General features: G+C 40.4%; 1 protein-coding gene across 1 annotated transcript in view; it reads right to left on the reverse strand.

Moving 5' to 3' along the window:
• Positions 1-22976, reverse strand: part of LOC127572941 (versican core protein-like) — a 176187-nt gene that overhangs the window by 24754 nt on the left and 128457 nt on the right. Inside the window, exons 11-13 of the mRNA XM_052020665.1 lie at positions 17334-17447; positions 5087-5245; positions 439-521 (exon numbers count right to left, since the gene is read on the reverse strand). Coding sequence (XP_051876625.1) covers positions 439-521; positions 5087-5245; positions 17334-17447 — 356 coding nt within the window. The remainder of the gene's footprint in view (positions 1-438; positions 522-5086; positions 5246-17333; positions 17448-22976) is intronic.

Genomic DNA, 22976 nt, shown 5'->3' on the forward strand with positions numbered 1-22976 from the left:
ACACAAACTGCAGTCTACCTCCTTTGGGAGATGTACCAGTTCTCGATGTGCCAGAAGTCAATTTCTTAACGATCTTAACATTTATTTCTCTGCATTTGGATAACCTAGATTTCTGATCGTACCAAGTAAACTCTAAACCTGAGGTTGGAACTTACATGAACGCACTTCCTTGGTTACAGTAGTCTAGTAATTGCACTCTTACATTACTGTACAATTGCTTTTTTGTACTCATTATAAATATTATGTGCTCTTTTATTGGCTCCCCTACCCATCTAGTGCAGTGATAGAAAACTGGCAATACAGATTTCATAATAATTGTACTTTACAGTGGTAACTCTGGAACAGAACCTTGTAGTTAGTCCACACTCCTGTTTATGAGTCACTCAGGAACGTTCCATCTGAAGGGTATACAAGAAAACAAATCTTTCAAAGACTAACCAGAGGGCTTCCATCAGTCCAGCGGAAATCATGTTCAAACATTTTGTCATTCAGACCGATCCATTGGTAGTCCTGGCCAATACCTGGGGGGCAGACAAAACAAGGAAGGAGGTATTTAATACCAATTCTGTGTATGACAATGATTCATTTAGTAAAATCAGGAAGTTTACATTTATATATTTATGTCCTGTTCTGCAGGTCTTGAAAGAAATTCTAAATGATTGGATTCTTTCACCCAATGTATCTGGGATTTCGATTTTACTATAAATTCATAATTTATTTTCTTCCACTTCTCTTCTCAAAGTAAAAACTGTTTACTAATCATAACAGGTGTGCTAGTTTACTTGGTTCACATTCCTGAGTAACAGAGCTTTATTCAATCTGTTATTCAAATGTTATCAGACTGCCCTAATCCTTACACACATACACACACATACACGTTAATTGTGTTATTTAAGTACCGTTAGCCAGCCCATGCAGACTCTGTTAAACAGGTTATGTAATCATCACCATGTTAAATCTTAATGAAGGAGATCATTTAGAAATTAGTGCATCTGCATTTTTAAGGAAATACCTGTATTTGAGCTGCTTTTAATAATACGCGTGACTTTTGTCAACTACAGTCGTTAAGCAAATTACAACTTATAATTGTACTTGCATGGAACAGCCCCTTCGGCACACAGTGGCGGTGCTGACCAATTTGCCGATTTAAACTGCAAATTTGCCTATTAGTGGTCTATATCTCTCCATTCCCTGCTTCTTCATGTGTCTGTCTACATGCCCCTTAAACATTGCTATCGTATCTGCTTCCCCCACTTCCACAGGCAGTGTGTTCCAGGCACCTACCTCTGCGTTTATTTAAAAAAAAACTTGACTCGTAAATCTCCTTTAAACTTTCACTCTCTCTTACCTTAAAATTATGCCCTCTAGTTTTTGTCATTTCCACCCTGGGAAAAAAAAGACTCTTTGACTATCAACCTTGTCTATGCTTTGCCCAAGCTCACCTTATAGCTAATACTCTTTACTCCAGGCAACATCCTGGTGAACCTCTTCTGCACCCTCTCCAAAGCCTTCACATCCTTCCTGTAATGTGATGAGCACACAACACTCCAAATGTGGCCTAACCAAAGATTTGTGTTCATTGCCCTGACCAATGAAGGTAAACATGCCACATGCCTTCTTTACCACCCTATCCACTTGTGATGCCACTTTCAGGGAGCTATGGACTTGCACCCCAAGATCTCTCTGTACATCAATGCTCACAAGGGTCCTGCCATTTACTGTATACTTTCATTTTGCATTTGACCTCCCAAAGTGCAACACCTTATAGTTGTCCAAATTAAACTCCATCTGCCATTTCTCTGCCCACATTTCCATCTATCTCTATCCTGCCGCATCCTTTGATAACCTTCCTCACTATCCACAACTCTGCCAATGTCTGTGTCCTCTGCAAACTTACTTATCAGCCCACTTGGCATCTGATTTTTAAAAATGGCTTAAGAAAACATCTGTGCACATTATTTCACTGACACGTGAATTAGTGGTATATCTCACATTTCAACTCTCAAGGTCATGCACACACTAGAAGTTATTTGTACTGGAACTGAGGTTAAAAGTGTTACGAATGTTATTTGTGAAATAACTGATGTACTATTGAAACTTCCAGTGAAACTTCAACTCTCTCTCATGTGTACAATGAAATACAAAAGTAGTTTCTCAATGATAAGGGCAAGTTAATTTCCCCACTTGAAATGTGTACAGATACACTGATGATTTGAGTCGCAGAGCTGGATGGGTTCAACTCAGTGTGTTTGAGTTTTGTCAGCTCTGCACTGAGCTGCCAGATGGAACATGTGCAAGTGAGATGCTCCATCTGAGGGAGCAAAGATCAATGACATCCAGCCAGCCCAACTTCAATCACACTTCCTGCTGTCTGACAGTGGAGCTGGAATGACAACAAGCATGAAGAAAGCAGTGACACAGAGCAGCATAACCATAAAGATGAAAGGTGAATTTTGCAGCTGATCGATCTTTTAAACAAGAAAGGAAGAATAAAATAAAAATCCTTACAAAGATGAACAGTCATATCTGTAAGACAAGGTCTGTTCATTTTTTACCTAATCATTTGAACTCCATCAACACTTTGAATCCAGCGCCCTTGTGCATAAAAGGCAACTAATTCATAACCTTAAGAATGGCTATTTTTGCTCTCATTACTACTACAGACTTATTTTATCTTGAAGGGGTTAAAACCAAATTGCTTTTAAATGAAGAGAAAACTCTGTAAATATCCATTGGCATGTGAAGAATTAGATCCTTTTCTTGCATATTTTGACACAAAATATTAACGATTTTAATTCTTTCTGTTGTTAATCAATCTGCTATATATTTTCCTTTTTGACTTATGCTGTGAAAGATCTAGGGATTCCAGAACTGGTACTCCAACCTTGTAACTCGTGTGTCTCACCCCACTATTTAAGGAAGGTAATAAAGGGTAACCTGGGAATTATAGACCAATTAGCCTGACATTTATTTTTGGAAAATTGCTGCAGTCGATAATTAAGAAGGGAGTCACTGAACACCTTGAAATTTCTCAGCAGATCAAGCAGGGCCAGCAGGAACCTGTAGAATGTGTGCCATGCTTGGCAATCCCACTTGGACTTTTTGGAGAGTAATGTTGAAGACCGCCTCTGTATCATCCTTTGAGAAGGCATTTAATAAGGCCCCTCATACCAGATTGTTACCTCAAGTTGAATTTCATTGATTTGAAAGGAAATTATTGGTAGGTTTAAAACAAACTGGTTGAGTGGCAGGAGACAGAAGAAGGGTAGATCAGCCGGATATGAGCAGCAGTGGTTGCAAGACCCATGCTGGGGCAAGATTTTGTTTACAAAATATTTATATATTGTATAAATTGGTTGTATAAGACATTAGTGAGGCCAAATTTGGAGTATTGTGTGCAGTTCTGGTCACCTAACTATAGGAAGGATATCAGTAAGACTGAAAGAGTGCAGAGGAGATTTACTAGAATGTTGCTGGGTCTTCAGGAGTTGAATTACAGGGAAAGACTGAACAGGTTTGGACTTTATTCCTTGGAGCGTAGAAGAATGAGGAGAGATTTGATCGAGGTTTACAAAATTTTGAGGGGTATAGACAGAGTAAATACGAGTAGGCTCTTTCCATTTAGATTAGGAGAGATAAGTACGAGAGGACACAGCTTTAGGGTGAAAGGGGCAAGGCTTAGGGGGAACTTCACTCAGAGAGTGGTGGGAGTGTGGAACGAGCTGCCATCTGACGTGGTAAATGCGGGCTCACTCTTAAGTTTCAAGAATAAATTGGATAGCTACATGGATGGGAGAGGTCTGGAGGGTTATGGACTGGGTGCAGGTCAATGGGACTAGCAGAATAAACTTTCAGCACAGACTAGAAGGGCCGAATGGCCTGTTTTCTGTGCTGTAGTGTTCTATAAGCAAATTAGGTGAGGGAAAGCAAGAAATCAACGTTTGCTGATTACAAACGTAGGTGATGTTACAGACAGTACTGATAGGTACTGCAATATTAATATATTCATTAATGGTAATAAAAGACAATGTGAGATTCTTCATTCTGGAGTTAAAAAGGATCAATTCTTCCAGTAATAAAATGGTACAGGCAATATATGGGTACAGAGACAAAGGATCCATGTATGTGAATCATTAAAATGTCATGGACAAGTGCAGAAAGTAAACAGAAAGGCTAAAAGAATGCCAATTGTTATATCTAGAGAGCTAAACTACAGGGGATGGAAATTATCCTGCAGCAATGCGAAGCCCTGATTACACCACACCTAGAATCCACCAAACAGTTCTAAACAAATCATTCTCAGCAAAGATAAATTGGCTTTGGAAAAAGTGCTGTGTCGCAAAGTAACACACTGCTTTTAAGAGTGGTTGAAACAAAAGTTAATCAGGGCTTTCAAAAGGAAATCGGAAAGGCATGAGGACAATTAATTTGTAGGGCCACAGGGAATCGGGACTGGCTGATTTTCAAAGAGCTGACTTATCTTCCTTCAATGATTTTAGGCATTTGGTGATGAGACAGTACATAAACTAGCCATTGTGTTCTCTGAAATATTGAAATTGAATGCATGAGGGATGTTTGCAAGGCATTTAGGTTACAAGATTGATTTGATAGATTGAAACCATTTTGCTAGTTGGGGAGTCCAGGACTAGCAGACATAGTCTAAAAATTGAGCATGGCCTTTCAAGAATAAAGACAGGAAACACTTCTGCACACAAAGGGCGGTAGACATCTGCAGCTTTGTTCCTCAAAGTGGAATAGACGCTTGGTCACTTGTTAAATTTAAATCTGAGATATTAGACTTTTGTTAACTAAGTATTAAGGTGAGCATGTGCAATTAGGTCACAGATTAGCTGTGATATCACAAATAGTAGAATAGATTTGAAAAGCTAAATGTCTTCACTGCCTAGCCTACCAAAATATTTTATTTCGATTTTGCTCTCTCCAATTACGAACACTCAAAATCAGCTGTCCATTACCCGTACTAACATCTGAATTTATAGTTTGGAAATCATCGTTCATTCATTCACTAAGGCTCATGCTGCATATCCAATGGGAAGAATTGTTTCTGAATTGTCTGAGTACGTACGGTTCACAAAGAGCTGCTCCTCGTGTGTCAGGATGCTGGACAGGTGAGCTCCCTGCAGGCGACATTCCTTCTCTGCATCTTCCCAACTCCGTCGATGGCCAAAGTATTTGTAGCAATGCCCTTGGAATTTGTGCCAGCCAAAATCGCAGTTCTCTGTATCTGACAATCAAATCCACAAATGCATCAATCCACTGCACACTGCATTGCCAACCTTTCCCTATTACCTAAAGATGCCTCAAGAAGGCAACATTCATCATCAAAGATCCCCACCATCCAGGCCATGCCATCTTCTCACAGCTACCATTGGGCAGGAGGTACAGAAGCCTGAAGTCCCACACCACCAGGTTCAGGAACAGCTACTTCCCTTCAACCATTCTGTTCTTGAACCAACTGGCAAAACCCTGATCACTACAGTTTAGCAACACCATGATCACTTTGCACTAAAATAGACTTTTTTTTGTTCTAATTGTGTTCTTTCTTGTAAAAATTGTGTGTAATTTAAGTTTCTTCTCGTAAATGCGGCTTACCTGATGCTATGTGCCTGTGATGCTGCTGCAAGTAAGTTTTTCATTGCACCTGTGCACACATGGACTTGTGCAGATGACAATAAACTCAACTTGACTTCACGGGAACACTTATTTACATTATAAATGTGATAATATTTCTGAAGAAAAACACAAATCATCCAATATTGAAAGAGGAGTAAGGTAGTGACATTAAATAATCCTTTTTCTTCAAATATCCCACAGTCCTCCATAACTACGTTCAAACACATTGAAAGAAGCTCAGTCTTCTGGCAGTCAGGAGAACTCTCCCCAATAGCAAAGCTTAACAGCAGTCAAAAGAACAGGGCAAGGGCAAAACTAGTATTTGAGATCCAGCATGATCTATTTCTGATTTCTGCTGTAAAATTTTTCTTAGGCATTACAAGGAGTTAGCTTGTTATTTAATCACTATCAACTTTAGCCAAAGCAGTTAAAATATTCATTTTAAGAAAAACAAGCAAACTGCCAAGTTCTTGAATTCATAAAAGATACTGGCATCAAAATTATATTTGAACATCTGTGTATGTAACCTAACACATTAATACTTGGTTCTTTGCCCTGTTAATTTAAATGGACTGTTAACCAGTTTATTTGCTTATGCGCTGATATTCACACAGCACAAGGAAATTCGGCTCAGAACAAAACTGAGAGGACAATTTAAAATGCAAAGAGCAAAATCTTATTTATGAGGTATGTGTTGGTCTGAGTATGCTACTTGTGATTTGCAAGGCTCCAAGCAGCAATATTAGGTCATTGGCATCAATTTCTCACATAGATTTATACAAGATAGGACCAACCTGAGCTAGCAAGGAGGAAAACAAGCCAATGGCCTGCAGAACCAATGTAAAAATCGTTTTATCATAAAAGACAAGGATTCTATGGAGGAATTATCCAACCTATCACTTTTAAGCGTCTATCTTTAGGTTTACCTTGTTAATTTTTCAAGACAAAATTCTCTGCAAAAATTAAATTTGAAGATTCATCTTATCATTCTACTGGCAAAACCAATCCTTCTGTGGTGACCTCTGCTGGCGAATTGGTGGGGATGCTACAGGTGATCTTGGTAGAGAGGGCAATACCTGTACAGTTACTGCTGAATGCTATACATTGCCTGCCGTTGGAAAGCATTCCCGTAGATGATCAGTTCATGACAAAAAGATCAGTCTCGGAGTTGATATCCCCTAAAATCACAGATACTGACAAAGCTCATGTCTGAAAATCCACATGGAAAGGAGTTCAAAAAAGAAGCAAAGGAGGTGTGGTTCTTATCACCAAATCACTACTTGAGCTCATGGAACTTTCACTATCATTCTCCCTCCTGCCTCTCTGCACCAACTTCTCATCCTACGGGATTTCACCTGCCACCTCCCTTTTGAGTTCAACATCCTCCCAACCTACCTTGATCCATCCATTATAAAAGCTTGCTAAATCAGACTCCAGGCCATTCCCTTGTTATCTCACATGGCCTCTCTACCTCCAAGGCGTCAATCACAGATTCCATCACTTCCATCACTTCCAAATATCAGTCTCCAATGTTACTTCATCCTCCAAAACCCAAGTGTTTTTTATTTTCATTCACACAAAAAGAGCCATCCTTTCCTGGAATTCCATGTTCAAGTTCTGGCAATTAGGCTTCTGATCCTGCTACAATAAAGAATCAACTCTGATCGAAGTCACAGGTGGCATCCTTGGCGACTAATGGATGTAAGCTACCTGTCCTCGTTCTTCCTATCTACACAGCTGACGATACCGTCCTCCTCAAACCTCTCCATTATATCCAGCAGGGCAGGGACAATTTTACCAAGTCCAATTTTACTTATCAAGAGAAACTGATGCAGTGGGTCAACTTTCTATTCCAACACCATTGCCTTTGGTGTCCCCAAAGATCTCTCCTTGGCCCATTCCTGTTTCTTGTTCTAAGGGCAGAAATTTACTCCGTCGAAATAGTAAAGATTGAAACCATAACCTTTATCCTTGCCACTAAAGTTTTAGTCCCCAGCCACTGATTACATTCCTCCATCTGGCAGCTGTCATGAAGCTGAACCCAACTTTTCACAGCATTAATGCAATAACCGACCCTAAAAAAAGCTTCAGGCCCCATATTAAAATGTAAATGAATTTCTTCGATAACCTATAAGCTGTATTTTACAGAAGCGGGCACCACGCCAAGTGAACCAGTATAAGAAACAGTAGCAGGAGTAGAATTACAACCTATTGGGCCTGCTCCACCACTCAATACAATCATTGCATGTCTGAGCTTGGCCCCAGCTCCACTTTCCACTCAATTCCCTTGGCTCACCCATAGACTAAAATTCTATCTTGAATATATTCATTGACTTCTCCCCCACAACCCTCTGCCATCGAAGGTTCCAGAGACTTCCAACTCTCTGAGAAAAGAAATTCCTCCTCATCTCTGTTTTAAATAGATGACACATTAGAACATATTAAGGCAGATAGATCCATTGAATTATACAGCAGGGAAATAGGCCATTCGGCCCAACTCATCCATGCCAACTTCTTCCCATATGCCTGCACCTGGCCCATATCCCTCTAAACCTTTCTTATCCATTTACCTGTCCAAATCCAAAAAAGGTAGCTGGGGAATTTAAACTCAAGTAAATAAGTAAACTCAACTTAAAATTAGTCATAGTCTGTGTAAAAGTAAATGTGAAACTGCTGGATTGTTGTTAAAACCATCTGATTCACTAATATGCTTGAGGCAGGGAAAGACACCTGCTATCCTTTCCCTGGTCTGGCCTGTAATTGCCTCAAGACCCACTAATGTTGTTGACGGTTAACTTCCTCCTCAGTTCGCGGGCAATGAGGGTGGTCAACAAAGGCTGGCATTTCCTACAAGGACCACAGGAAAGGTCGGAAGTTAGCCAGCAGCATTGGGACGAGAAGAGGGCGCAATGATGGAGAGTGCAGGAATACCAGAGTCCAGGCAGACTTTAAAAGGAGGGATAAAATGGTGCAAGGTTATAAAGATGGCAATAGTGGACTGAGAAATAATGTAGGTATGTGGCTAGACACGCACCAAAAATCTAACATATCATCTATTTTATGAGTACACTTGACTGGTTTGAGACATTTACTGGGAGAGGGATAACTCAATTGCTAGGTAATGGATTTTATGACAAGGATTGAAGACGATGGCTTCAGATGGAACTTTGGACGTATTGCATGGTACAAGGGATGAGGCAGGGTCTCTCTTTCTCACAGACATGATGGGCCAAATGCCTTCTTTTTGTATCTTAAATTTTCTCTGATTGTCCGGTTTCCGTGAAAGTTCTGATCATCCACTCGCAGAGGTCAAACAATATAGGGACAGTAGATGGGAACAGGGGCAGTCTTTTGACATCCAACTTGGGGGCCATCAAAGTACATAAGCTGATGTGATGTCTCCAGCTCAAGTCCTGGGATCTGCACGACAATGAGAAACAGGAGCAGAAAGAGTTTTGGCGGATGCCACAAGTATCAGGGTGGGAGCAGGAAGAGAAGCCACCCCACTGTGATTCTCCCATTGTGACTGGACAGTTAGGAATTGAATAGGTAGGTGTGACTGAACTGGGCTGGACGACAGCAGAGAAGCATTGGAGGAGGATAGCGTGTGCAACTGTGCCAGGAGGGACAGTTTTCTTTTATCACAGGCACGTTACAAGTGGAGTCTATCCAGAGAGCTTGTAATTGAATCATTGGGATTACTAGGAGCAGAATTCTATAAATAGTTCAGGCCGTCCCAGCAGGCTATTTGAGGAGGTAGTTGAAGTATTACTAGTCTCACGCCCAATTTCATCTTCTATTTAATGTGGTCATTTAGGTTTCTTGGCTTTATTTCAACCAGTGTGAACATGGACATTATTAACACAAATTAAAGGCAATTCAAATGGTTTGCTGCTCTACTGCATGTGTGGTAAATAAATTTTAAAATCTCAGCTCTGTGGGCAGGGCCATTTTGTTCACGGTTATCACAGGTTACCTTGTGTATTGCAATGTAAGCCTTTTTTTCTCCATTGGTCATATTTAACAGTCTTCCTAAGACCCTTCAGCAGAAATTATATGGTTACATGTTAGAGCAGTTGAAGCAGGTAGTGGTTCTGGAAATGAACAGACAGTACAGTGCACAGATTGACCATGAGGGGCAGATTTGGACTCCATTAGATGTGAAATTTGTGCTTCATATCAGACTCCCGTGCCAGCAATCAGCACCATCAGTTTTACCTTCAGTTGCTGCTAAAAATCTACCTTCTCTGTTCACATCCAAGAGCTGCACTTCTGGTCAAATGCACTTATAACAAAAGCAAACTTGCAAATTAGGAGGGGGTTTAGTTGAAAATAAATCTATTTCCAACTGCAGTAAAGTTGAAATAAATATCAAAGCTGGCAGTGTGCCTTCCTAATTAGAGCAGTGCAGAAATTTATACAGAGTACTCCCTCCACAACACAAACAGACAAAATCTTTAATCCATCCTATAATTCAACAGTAATGAAATAAAAATCAGTACAGTTCACCAGAAGGCTATTAAAAATAGATAGTTGTGTAACTAAATAAGAAATTGTGAACCAGAGTAAATTTAAAGTATTGTTTTTGGTGTTATTATGTTTTCTCAGTTTTTGCTCATAAGATAGGGATTCCTAATTTTCACGAGATCATGATTTTAACATATCACTTTTCATAAAGGATTTTTTTGGGACCAATTTTCTGCTTCCCAAATGAAACATTTCCCCCTGCATTTGAAACGGCCTGCTACTTTTATCTCAAAGCACAAAGTGGTTAAAGAACAGAACACCATCCCCTCCTTGCAGAGCTCAGATTTATTGCCTGGCCCCATTTAGGGTCCTCTCCATCATTGCACAGGAAGGAAGTGGAGTGTAACAATAAAGCCTGTGGTAAGTCTAAGAAACCATAAGTTGTGTCCAGAGAGAGCAGGCTACTGACTATCCACTGGAGAAAAGAAGCAAACTAAATCTCTTTTTTCAATAGATATTAGAAACCTTTTAGAACATCATGTTCTAGCTTATTTAAAATGAAAAATAAGTCAGGTAGAAATTAAAACATTTGGGCTGAATTTTATGGATGTGATATAATAGAGAACAAATCCGTGGCACCGTAGTGCAGCAGTTAACGTAACACTATTACAGCGCCAGCAACTCCGGTTCAATTCCGGCCACTGTCTGTAAGGAGTTTGTACGTTCTCCCCGTGACTGTGTGGGTTTCCTCCGGGTGCTCCAGTTTCCTCCCACATTCCAAAGATGTACGGGTTAGGAAGTTGTGGGCATGCTATGTTGGTGCCGGAAACGTGGCGACACTTGCGGGCTGCCCCCAGAACACTCCACGCAAGAGATGCATTTCACTGTGTGTTTTGATGCACATATGATTAATAAAGAAATCTCATCTCATCAAATTAAAGATTAAGATAAGATTCCTTAGATAAAGAATGGACAATATTGGTCCCAACTGTGAAGGGATGGGGTAATTTCCTTTATCACTCTGCACACTGAAAGAGCAAATCCATTTATGAGGAATGGTTTTACAATAGTGACTCCAGTAAGCAATTTTTTCATCTTAAATCAGAAAGTTATGAGTTAAAGTCCCATTGTGGGGATTTGTGCTCAAAAATTTAAGCTGATAATCTGGTACAGTAATAAGCCATTAAAACTAGGTTTCATCTGCTCTCTCAGATGGGTGTAGAAGATACCACAGTACTAATTGAAGAGCAGTGATGTCCCTGTTGTCATGGCCAATATCTGTCCCATAAGCAATATCACTGAAGTTGATCATTAATACCACTTATGGAAGCTTGTTCAGGGAAAATTAGCTGTCACATTTCCAACATCACAACAGTCTTATGCCCATCAAAAATTACTTTGTTGGCTGTAAGCACTTTGGAGCAAACTGAGGCTTTAAAGGATCATTATAATTGATTACACCAGTGCTTTGTGTGTTGCTCCAGATTCCAGCATCTGCAGTCTCTTATTCCCCCCTCACAACTGATTACCAGTTTTGTCACCCCTACACAGGGTACACAGAGGAGTTTACCTGATGTCATTGCTAGATTAATGAAAATTGTTATGTTAATGTTATTACTGTACTGATGAAGGTGAGTTCACAGCAGGACTGGATCATCCCAATGTATGGAACATTCCTGGTTATTTAAAACAAAACTGGGGCTTTGCCAATCGACTGCGAATGTTGTCTTTATATAAGTTGCTTAGACATGAATTTAGCCAGAACCCAGCTCTTTTTTGTCTTAGTAGTTAAGTCAATTGACAACTGCATTTATATAGCATTTTTCACGCGGTGAGGAGCACATTGAGTACTAGCATAAACAAGATCCCGTATCTTATATTTTCTTATGACATGGAAAGAAACAACTTGGCCCATTCCTCCACTTATTTCCCTGTAACCTTCTTCACCTCTCCATCAACACCCACTACCCAGCCCCCCATCTCCCCCTCTCCCACCCACCCACCCCCATGCCAGCCACCCACATTAGGGATAATTTACAGTGGCCAATTAACTCACCAGTGTGGCTTTGGAATGTAGGAGGAAACTAGAGCACCCGAGGGAAACTCATGCAGTCATTGGGAGAATGTGCAAACTCCACACAGGCAGTCCCCAAAGTCAGCACTGAACGCAGATGTCACTGAAGCTTACAGCAGCAACTCTGACCACTACACCACCACGCCACCAAGGAAATATGCTTCATATTAATCCTGTTTCAGACATCAGTGGATATTTGCCAGTATGAAATGAATGCACTTCTTTCTCTGCTGACTTCCATCTCTCCTGTTCCGGGATTTAGTTCCTTCCCTATCTCATTTAAAACTCATACATTCTAAAAGAAAGTTGTCTCAGTATCATATGAATGATTCAGTTCTAACTCCCCGTACTATCTCCTAGATCAAACACTTGCTTAATTCAGACCTCAGACTTCAACTGAAGTAGAGGACTTTTATGAATCAGTTTCATATGAGTAACCAGCATAAAATTCATTATTTATATCATTTTAAAACATAACGTGACAGGGACAATTACTGCACTTATATATAAAAAAATAACTTATTAGGGCAGATAGACCAGTACATCCATTTATGGTATTTTAAACTGCGGTGAACCCTTCAAAATTAAACAGATTTTACCACCTGGATTTTTCACTGGGATCTGAGGTTGCCCCTATTGCAATGTGATCATCCAAATATTTAAGCTGGTAAACTTTGCTCAGTTTTACCCATTTGGTTCTGTTCATGATTAAGAAAACATTTAGAGGAAGACATCACTTTATATTCCTCCACTGAGGTGTGCAGCTGCGACCAAGCATTTATTTAATCAAGATGTCTGTATATTGGCAGTGGGTCCAAACCTATACAGCTGTACTATTAATTCAAGTTAGTGTGATATGATGCTTTTTGAACTTTAATAAAGTTTGGCTTGCCTGTTGCACACACAAGCTTGTTTAAGGTAATTGGACAGAGTTTAATGGTTACCTAAGCCACCATGTAATTTAAGGTGGCCTGACAGACAGACCATGTGGGTCTAATCGAGTTAGAAAGGAAATTCATTATCAAAGTCGAAACAGACAGTAATTTAAAAGTAACCCATACTCATAGCAGCTACTTTTTGAAAAAATAAATTATATTGAGAAAAACAGGTGATGAATGCAGCCTCCTTCAAGGTGATAGAGATTAATGCTTCAAAGAATAAATGTAAGATTTTGACATATATTTTAGCTTATGGCAAAATAGCAACATTATAATGACCAAAATAGCAGTCTTGAGTGAAGAATAAATACTGAGGTAACTAACCCACTGTTCTTCAAAACACGGTCACAAGATATTTTATGTTTATCAGAGAGAGCAGACAGAGCCAGAGCTTAATGCTTCACCCAACAGACAGCAACTTTGAGAGTACAGTTTCACGTTTTGCTGGAGTACAAAGTTAGGTCTTCATGCTTGAGTCTCTGGACAAGGATTTGAACCCAGGGATTCAAGGAATTATAATTATCACCTTAGTTTACTATATTCTAATCAAAATCTAAAGGTGATTATCACAGCAGTCATATATAATGGAGTATTGTGTAGAATTAGAGCTTTATTGTGAATTACATTGTGCTTATACCTAATGAATGGAAGATAATCATAGTTTTCGTAGGGAAGTCATCCAATTGACATAATAAGTCAATGAAACTGGTTATCAGGCAAGACATGTAACAGACAACTCTTTTTGTGCTATCGTCAAGAAGAATTTTGTTTCTTAGGTATCACCTACCAACAGACTACATTGCAAAAGTAATTGCTGGATGTAAAGTCCTTTGGGATGATATATTTGGGATATAGTGCATATAATGCATTATATATATGCAAGTTCATTTCTAGGGACGATATAGTCTATAGCCTTGGATTAACCGGGGTGCAATCCTAAACTTTATTATTCCTTTACTCACCTCTGCAAAACATCTGGATTATTTTAGTGAATCATAGGCAGTGATCGAAAACAATTTATCAGTTTCTGAAAGGAACAATACACTGACACCAATGTAACATTACAACTAATTTTTGAGGTAATTTCTTTTCACAAAAGTCATAGACTCATAGAGCAATACAGCACAGATACAGGCCCTTTGGCCCAACCAGTCCATGCTGACCATGGTGCCCACCCAGCGAGTCCCAATTTCCTGCGTTCGGCCCATATCCCTCCAAGCCCCGCCCCTCCATGTACCCATCCAAGTGCTTCTTAAATGATACTGTTGTACCTGCCTCACCCACTTCCTCTGGCAGCTCGTTCCATATACTCACCACCCTCTGCGTGAAAAAGTTGCCACTCAGGTCCCCTTTAAATCTTCCCCCTCTCACCCTGAACCTATACCCCCTAGTTTTGGACCCCCCTACCCTGGGGAAAAGACTGTTACCGTCCACCTTATCGATGCCTCTCATAATTTTAAACACTTCTATAAGGTCGCCCCTCATTCTCCTACGTTCCAAGGAATAAAGACATAGCTTGGCCAACCTCTCCCTGTAACTCAAGCCCTCTAGTCCTGGCAACATCCTCGTAGAAGTCCATCAAGGAATTCCATTGAGGACAAGTATTTTCCACTGCTTATTTAATACATTAAATGTGTGGCTGTGAGCTGTGTGTTATATTATCAACACAGTCCTGGCCTGCAGAGCTATCTTCTCCTTTAACATGATTGAACCAACATTCTGCGCAAAGGAAGTCCAACAGTCAGAATTAATGCCTTTCCACAACTGCCATAAAAGGACCCTGACATATTTAGAACAGCTCTTACAATTCTGAATCACATGTGACAAACAGATTTGGCATGCATTTCTCAGATAAGCATCTACAGACACTATTCAAATTTGGAAATCTACTTTCCCTCAAAATTCGGTTTATCATCATCTGTATGGCAGGAAGGTATAGATTCTGATGTATCTTTGATGACTTACACTTCTGTGGTCTTCTCCTCACACCAGACAGCTATGTCTGTGCTTTGAAATACATTTTTGTCTGATGTGGTGTAAATCTGGCATGGATTGCTTTGCCCTGAGAGTTCCACTGGGTCCTAATGTCTGTCCTATTTTAGTTCCCAGAGCTGGCAGGTATTAAATGGGTTTACAGTCCCACATTTGATTTATTATTGAGAAAACAGGGAACAACTTAAGTAAGAGGTTTTTTTTTTCAAAAAGGGATCAGTAAGAATATAAGCATTTGTAAACAGTCAATCTGGTGTTGCGATTCTGCTCTATTTTGCAGCTTTGTCCATGGATACCACTAAATCACTCCTTGTTTAAGAAGCAAGCTTTTGTAATCTGGGAAGAGATCCTGCACTCGTTAGCCTTTTCTCCCTGCCAATATCGACAACCACACCCAATGGGAAGATGGAAATCCTGATGCATTACTGTAGCTTCAGTTTTGCCCAATTGATAGGATATTTAAGCCTCTGAGGACAAGAAAGCATATATTTTTTTAACATGTATTGTAGTGGATGTGGAAAGTTTTAAAATAGAACTAGTAGAGATGGATTTCCTCAGAAGCAAGAGACTTATTTCTAAATTTTGTGTCTGCTGTCTGCCAATGTGTTCAGTGCAAATTCACCTCACTGTCTGAGCAAAACTATACTGTCTGCTGTATGTGAATGGATTGGGGATAAACCTCATCTCTCAATTTATGGTCACTTTATATCATTGTTGAGAGTAGATCTTAGTGCTCAGGTAATTACTATCAATACCACAAAATACTTTCAAATTTAAATTTCATTGGAGAGAATGACAGCTGCTGTGTGCAAATGTGTTATTAGTTTACGCAATAGTTCACAGACTGGTTAGCAATGACAAATTATGCAAAGAGACTGACTACATTGCAATATTTGAATCTCAGTTAATGTTATATGAGCATTTAGATTCAAATGCAAAATGCTTTGCTCTTGAAAATAATTTATTACATGTATCTTTTCCTCAGTTTTCACAGGCACTCATTAAGAAGCCCTGAGCTGGGCATGCTTCCAACATAAGCCTAAACTGTGAGTGTCAGCAGACGAATCAATTTTGGGGGCATGTCACAGCTGGGACTGATTATTAAAAACAACAGCTTTCATTTGCATAGTGCCTGCAACATAAAAGAAAAAGACTTGAATTTATAAAGTACTTTTCATGACCTCGGGATGTCCCAAAGCACTTTACAGCCAATGAAGTACTTTTGAAGTATGGACACTGTTGTAATGTAGGAAACACGGCAGCCAATTTAAGTACAAGTTTCCTCAATCAGTGATGTGATAACAACCAGATAATCTGTTTTAGTGATGTTGATTAAGAGATAATTATTGGCAAGGATGTGGTCAAATGTCCCAGGGCACTTGATTTGTGGTGAGTAGTGAATGGGATAAATTCAGATTCAATTGAATTCGAGGATCTTTACCGATGTTTTTAGGATAACAATTCATGATACTATCCATTTAGAATTTGAACTGCTGGCTTTTGAAGACTGAATCAATCAAATTCTGTTTTAAGTGTATGGAACTACAGGATACTTCAACAGCATTCTAAGGATCATGATCCACACTTCCATCTGTCTTTTCTGGAAAGGTCACTTGAGAACAGCCAGTGACAGGAAGCCACATTGATTATTTTTCCTTCCAACCTCAGGGGCACTAAGGAAATTACAGTACCCTCTGCCACTCACTTGAGATCAGTTAATTCAACAAACCCTGTTGATAAAATGTTGGGGTCTGAATGGCTCAGGCCCCGGAGCCGATGTTACATTCATTTCATCTATTGTGGAAGATCGACTAAAATGCTTTTTGTTCGGAATCAGATCTTACATAAAATTGTGTTACTGAAAATGCCAATAGTTATTTCAGACTTTAATGTGGCATGGCCTTTATTACAAGGTATTTGGCAAGTTGCTGTTGTTAGCTTGCCAAGCATTTAGGCATAATTTTTTTATCTGCATCAAAATAAATGCCATGGTGTTGTCAAAAACACTGTGATTAAAAATTAACATGATGAATTACTCTTGGCTGGTGTTTCCTTCTGCTCCAACCCATCTCTTGGCAATATAGTAACGTTGCCATTTATCACTACCACCACACCACTGCAGCTGGAATGTGGATGAGTTTGACAGATGTGCAAACTTCTGGTGTGGTTACCTCACTTGAACGCTGCAAATAGTGGTTATTCTTCAGCTAATAAATGTTTTGGCTTACCTTGTTCGCACAGAGCACCACCGTAACTTGGCAAGCAGACGCAGCTGAAACAGTTGACACTATCAATGCACGTGGCTCCATTTTGGCAAGGGTTAGACTGACATTCATCAATATCTGAATGGAATATAATTTGGTTATTTTGGTTATTGGTTAATTAAACCTGGCATTGCTTTCATAATTGCTATGACATGCTAAACCTACTAGAATTATATCAGTAATCACAGCTATCTATTCAGATTGGACATGCGTCTTCAAAGTACAAATCAGGAAGTGGCTTCTTTGAAGACTTGGACCAATTCCTAAAAACCGGAAGCAACCCTGATTAATTAGGATAGCATTACAGATAGGAAAACTGTTATGACATTGCCTGTCTGTTCAGATAGAAACAGTAGCATTGGCGGGGGGGGGGCTTTAAAAATCGATACTACATCAGACAGTTACAGATCCATATGCAACATATCTCAAAACCAAAGCAAATATTGTGCAGTGTTAAAAAAAAGGAACAATTTCTTGCTGAGAACCACAGCTTTAATTAGATATTTTGCACCTCTGAGTTCAGGGAGATCTTCCCAGGACCATTATTAAATGGATGTCTTATGTATAGAATCATTGGCCATGGGCAGAAATGGTGCACAAATGTAGTTGCTTTGTAATGCGTCTTTTTTTATAAATAGTGTAAATACGTAGTTTTATTCCCCAGTAGCTAACCTTCTTTGCCCCTAAAATGTGGTTGAGTTGGTAACACAGCAATATTCTCTAACTTTGGAAATCGCAGGGTAACTCAAGTTCTCCTGACCCAGCTTCCTGCTGTTCTTATTTCTCCCAGATTATGGTGCTGTTGTCCATTTATAGGAATGACTTGAGCCATGGTTACTGTGCCACAAAAGGAGTTTATTGTGGAAAAACTGCAGTTGTTCTCCTTGAAACAGAAGAGATTGCAAAGAGGTTGAATATGGGCATTTAAGATCGTGAACTTTAGGACCAGAATAGATAAAGAGAAACTGTTCTCACTGACAGAGGTTTCAAGAGTGAGAGGACCTAGAGTGAAGGTTATTGGCCAAACAGCGATAAAGATTTTGTTTTACAAATAGCTAGTAGTTAAGAGTCTGAACTCCAGTGCCAGGGATAGAAGTGGAGGCAGATTCAATTTTCAAGAACTTTGTCCATTGATTCATCAAAAAAACGATTTAGTTTAGTCAAACATGATCTGCCTTTTATAAATCCTAGTCTGACCTTTCAGTCTGTGACTTCTTGTACTGTTACAAGGCCCAATGTAAGCTTGAGCAACAACATCTCCTCTTTCATCAGGGCACATTGCAGCCTTCAGGATTCACTGTCAAGATTCTCCAACTTGTAGGTAACTCGGTTTCTGCCTGTATCAGACCTGGTCATTTCTGCCTGTCATCACTTGGCACGGATTTTCCTTTTCCATTGGTGTAGCCTGGCCTGTTAGATAAGGCTCTGGGACTGACAAAGAAGTTTAATCTGATCCCAACTTCTACTTAGCTGCTACATTTGCTCATGTAGCTTCAACCTATTGGAGACAGTCGCTTTGTTCTACTCATCCCTCCCCTACATTGTCTGCACGGATAGGGTAGATAGAGTCTTTATACCAGGGTGGAAATGTCAAATACTAGATTTAAGATATCTTTATTAGTCACATGTATATCAAAACACACAGTGAAATACATCTTTTTGCGTACAGTGCTCTGGGGGTGGGGGGCCGCCCGCAAGTGTCGCCACGCTTCCAGTGCCAACATAGCACGCCCACAACTTCCTAACCCGTACGTCTTTGGAATGTGGGAGGAAACCGGAGCACCCGGAGGAAACCCACGCAGACACGGGGAGAAGGTACAAACAGACAGCGGCCGGAATTGAACCCGGGTCGCTGGCGCTGTAAAGTGTTATGCTAACCGCTACACTGGGAAAAGTTTAAACGAGATTTGTGAGGCGATTTTTTTTTACAGAGAGTGGTAGGTGCTTGGAATCACTGCCAGGTGAGGCAGGAGAAGCAGATACGAACAGGAAGGGAATAGAGGGATACAGACCATGTACAACAAATGGGCTTATTTTAGATTGGTATCATGGTCAGCACAGATATGGTGGGCCAAAAGGCCTGTTCCTGTGCTGTACTGTTCCATGTCCTATGCAGTGAAAACTAAATTGCGCCTTTCTTTCCCACTTCTGACAAAGGGTCCCCAGATCTGAAGCATTAGTGTTCCTCTTCCCACAAATGCTGCTTGACCTGCTCAGTGCTTCCAGCAATTTTTGATTTTACTTTATAAATCCATGTTGCCTCTCCTAAGTAAACTTCTTCAATTGCAATTTTTTCCTTGTTATTGTTTCTCAAATTTTTTGATTAATTAATGGACAAATTCCTTGAAAATCAAACCCACCACTGTTGTTCAACTGACCAGCCTGCAGTTAAATTAGTTGGCCTGTGGTTAAATTGACCAGCCTTCAATTACTGGCAATGTTCTCACATCCTTTCTTGAACATACCATACTTTCCATTTTCTAATCCTGTGCTGCTTCACCCATATCGAGGGAAGTTTGGAGATTTATGGTGAGCCCTTCTCTTCTTCCACTTTCCTCAGCAATCTGGGATGCAAGCCATCCAGTTCAGGAGATCGCTATGCTCTAGGCACAGCCAGCCTTTTCAATACTCCCTGCCTATCAAAGTGCACCCGTCCATTACCTCCACCATCCCAGCTTCTGCTGAGATTTTGGCAACACCCATTCACTAGTAAACACCAATGTAAAGTGCACATGAAATATTCCAGCCTGGACCTGCATGCATCACTTTCATTGTCCCAGCTGGCCTACCCCACCTCTTACAAACCATTGGTATGAGATTTTTGGGTTTACTTTTCTGTTAACAGCCATTCTTTTCTCACTTCCAACCTTATCTTCCTCTTCACTTCTCCATTCATCCTACTGTATTTGGCCTGATACTCGCTTCAGAATTCACGTGCATCCCACATTTATGTCTATTTAATCATAGTATCTTTCTCCCTCATCATCCAAGGAGACTTGCCTTGGCTTCTTCTTCTCCCTCTTCTCAGAATATACCCAACTGGTACCTGAAATCTTTCCTCGTGGAGGATCTCCCATTTTTCCTGGCTAAATCCATTCTTATCTCATTGATGTTAACTGTCTTCCAATTTAGAGGTTCTACTTTTGATTAGTTCTTGCTCTTCATAATGCTTTATAATGCAACGATTATGCAATTGTTCTTCCGCAGAGACTTGGCCCATCTGGTTTCCCCTCATTCTCCAGTGACAAGTCCAACAATGCCTCCTTGCGAGTTGGACTGAGAACATACTGGTCAAGAAGGTCACCTGAACACATACCCGAAGTTCCTCCCCTCCCTTGCCTTCAACCTTATTGCAATTGTCATTGGGGTAATTAAAGTCCCTCAATATCACCTGCTTAATTCTTGCACTTGTCTTTAATTTCCCTGCAGATATGCTCCTCTACCTCTCCTTCACTATTCAAATAGTCCCCCTGGACTTCCCAATTGGGCAACCTCATTTTGCTTTCTACGTTATCAATACTGACAATACCGTCAGTGCCAAAACTTCTACTCTCTCTACACTCATGACTGTGTGGCTGGGCACAGCTCAAATGCCATCTATAAATTCGCCAATGACACCACTGTTGTTGGCAGTGATAATAAACCTGATTCTGATTCAAGCTCACTTCCTTCCCCCCCGACAGAGTGTTCTGCATCCTCTCTGTGATGTCCCTTACCCTGGCACAAGGGAGCCAACACACCATAGGGGACTCACAGTGATGGTTAGAGAAACCCCTGTCTACCTGCCCTAGGGGCTGCTACGATTTGCTGTTCCCGTTGTGCAGCCCCTTCCCCATTGCTTCTGTAGTCTGAGCTACCCACTTTCAAAGTGTCACCATTCCCACCAATCTGCTGAGTCCTGCGGCACATGCAAGAGAAGACTCTTGCACTTCCTCCCCCTTTATACACCTCCAGATGCCCACCCATTTAAAATACTGAATGTCCTTCCAGACGGCCATTTCCTAGAGCACGCGATTCAGGAAACTCTCAGCCTCCCTGATGTTCTGCAGTGACTCGAGCGACCATTAGCAGCTGCAGACACTTCCTGTACATGTTGTTCCCTAGGATACCTGAAATGTCCTGAAGTTCCCACAGAACACCAGTCCTTAGCTACCCAACCATCATCTAATAAAAAACAAGCTCTCTTCTTTCTTCCTGAATCTAGCTAGTCTCTTCCTTACACTGTCAATTTGGTTTAATGCCTCCCGGACTCAGATCTTAAGTCTCACTGTCTGGCACTGTCCTCTCAGAATACTCCCAGTTGTACAGAACATCAAAACACAGAATTCACTGCAGTCAACCCCTCACTCCATGCTTCAGCAAGAGCCTCCTGTACATACACCAACAGAAATCCCAGAGACTTAAGTCAGCACCTGCTGAAGGTAATTACCATGGAACATAGAACACTACAGCACAGTACAGGCCCTTCGGCCCACAATGTTGTGCCGACATTTTATCCTGCTCTAAGATCTATCTAACCCTTCCCTCCCACATAGCCCCCCATTTCTCTATCATTCATATGTCAAACTAGCCATCTAATTATTTGTGCAACTGCAATTACCAGCCAACTTTTCACCACTGACACTATGAAAGAAGCAAGTTATGGTTCAAGTTGCTGAATATTAAATGCAAAACTTAACTAAAATTTAGAAAATAAATCAACTCTTTAAACTCTTAAAATTCACCACTTAACAAATTCTGATTTTTGGGCTCTGGGGAGCATAACTTGATGAAAATGGACTCTATGCTACCTTACATGATTGCCTACAATTTTTGCTTCTTCCAGAAAAGCAATTCTACTGTTAGTTAGAATCGACACACCTAAGCATTGCCAGATATTCTGAGTGAACATTAGCAACATGATGGTAGGTTGATCAATCAAAAAAAGAAACTTCAAAGATACTCTTGGTGTTGAAGTCCTCCTTGCAAACATTTGTTCTCTGTGTCCATTGGAATGGCTCAGTAAACTTCAGGGCAGGATATGTACACAGGTCAAAGGCCATTTGCTCAGACTGGCTGGAATTTTTAGGATCAGCTAAGTTATCACATTTTGGCAAATCCAAGTGGAGTTCATGTATTTGACATCCACCTCAAACTGAGGGTAACACTAATGACCCCAAGTTTTTGGTGAATATGTGGCTGAGGGTTCTGTGAAAGTGTTAAAGAGAAACCAAGAGTTGCTACAATTCCAGGGGATGCTGCAATCATGACCAATTGCAATTCTTTCTAAATTGCCTCCCATGTAGCACCAGACATCATAAGTAGAGTGACATCCCTTGTTTCTGTGTTGCTGCAGCAAAGGGATAGAAAATGCAATCACCAGAAGCAGAGTCAGATTTATTGTCACTGAGGTAGGACGTGAAATTTGTTGTTTTGCAGCAGCAGTATATTCAGATCATTTGTATATGATCTGAAAATATGGGAGGATGTATTCTATCATTGACAACACTTGCAGCAGAAAAGAACTGATAACAATCAACAGGGAAGTAATGGAAGTTATGCATAAAAGAAGTCTAAACCATCCATCATGACCTCAGGATATGCCAAATTACTTACCAGGCAATGGAA

This window comes from Pristis pectinata, chromosome 7 (assembly GCF_009764475.1).
Source record: "Pristis pectinata isolate sPriPec2 chromosome 7, sPriPec2.1.pri, whole genome shotgun sequence".
Classification (NCBI taxonomy): Eukaryota; Metazoa; Chordata; class Chondrichthyes; order Rhinopristiformes; family Pristidae; genus Pristis; species Pristis pectinata.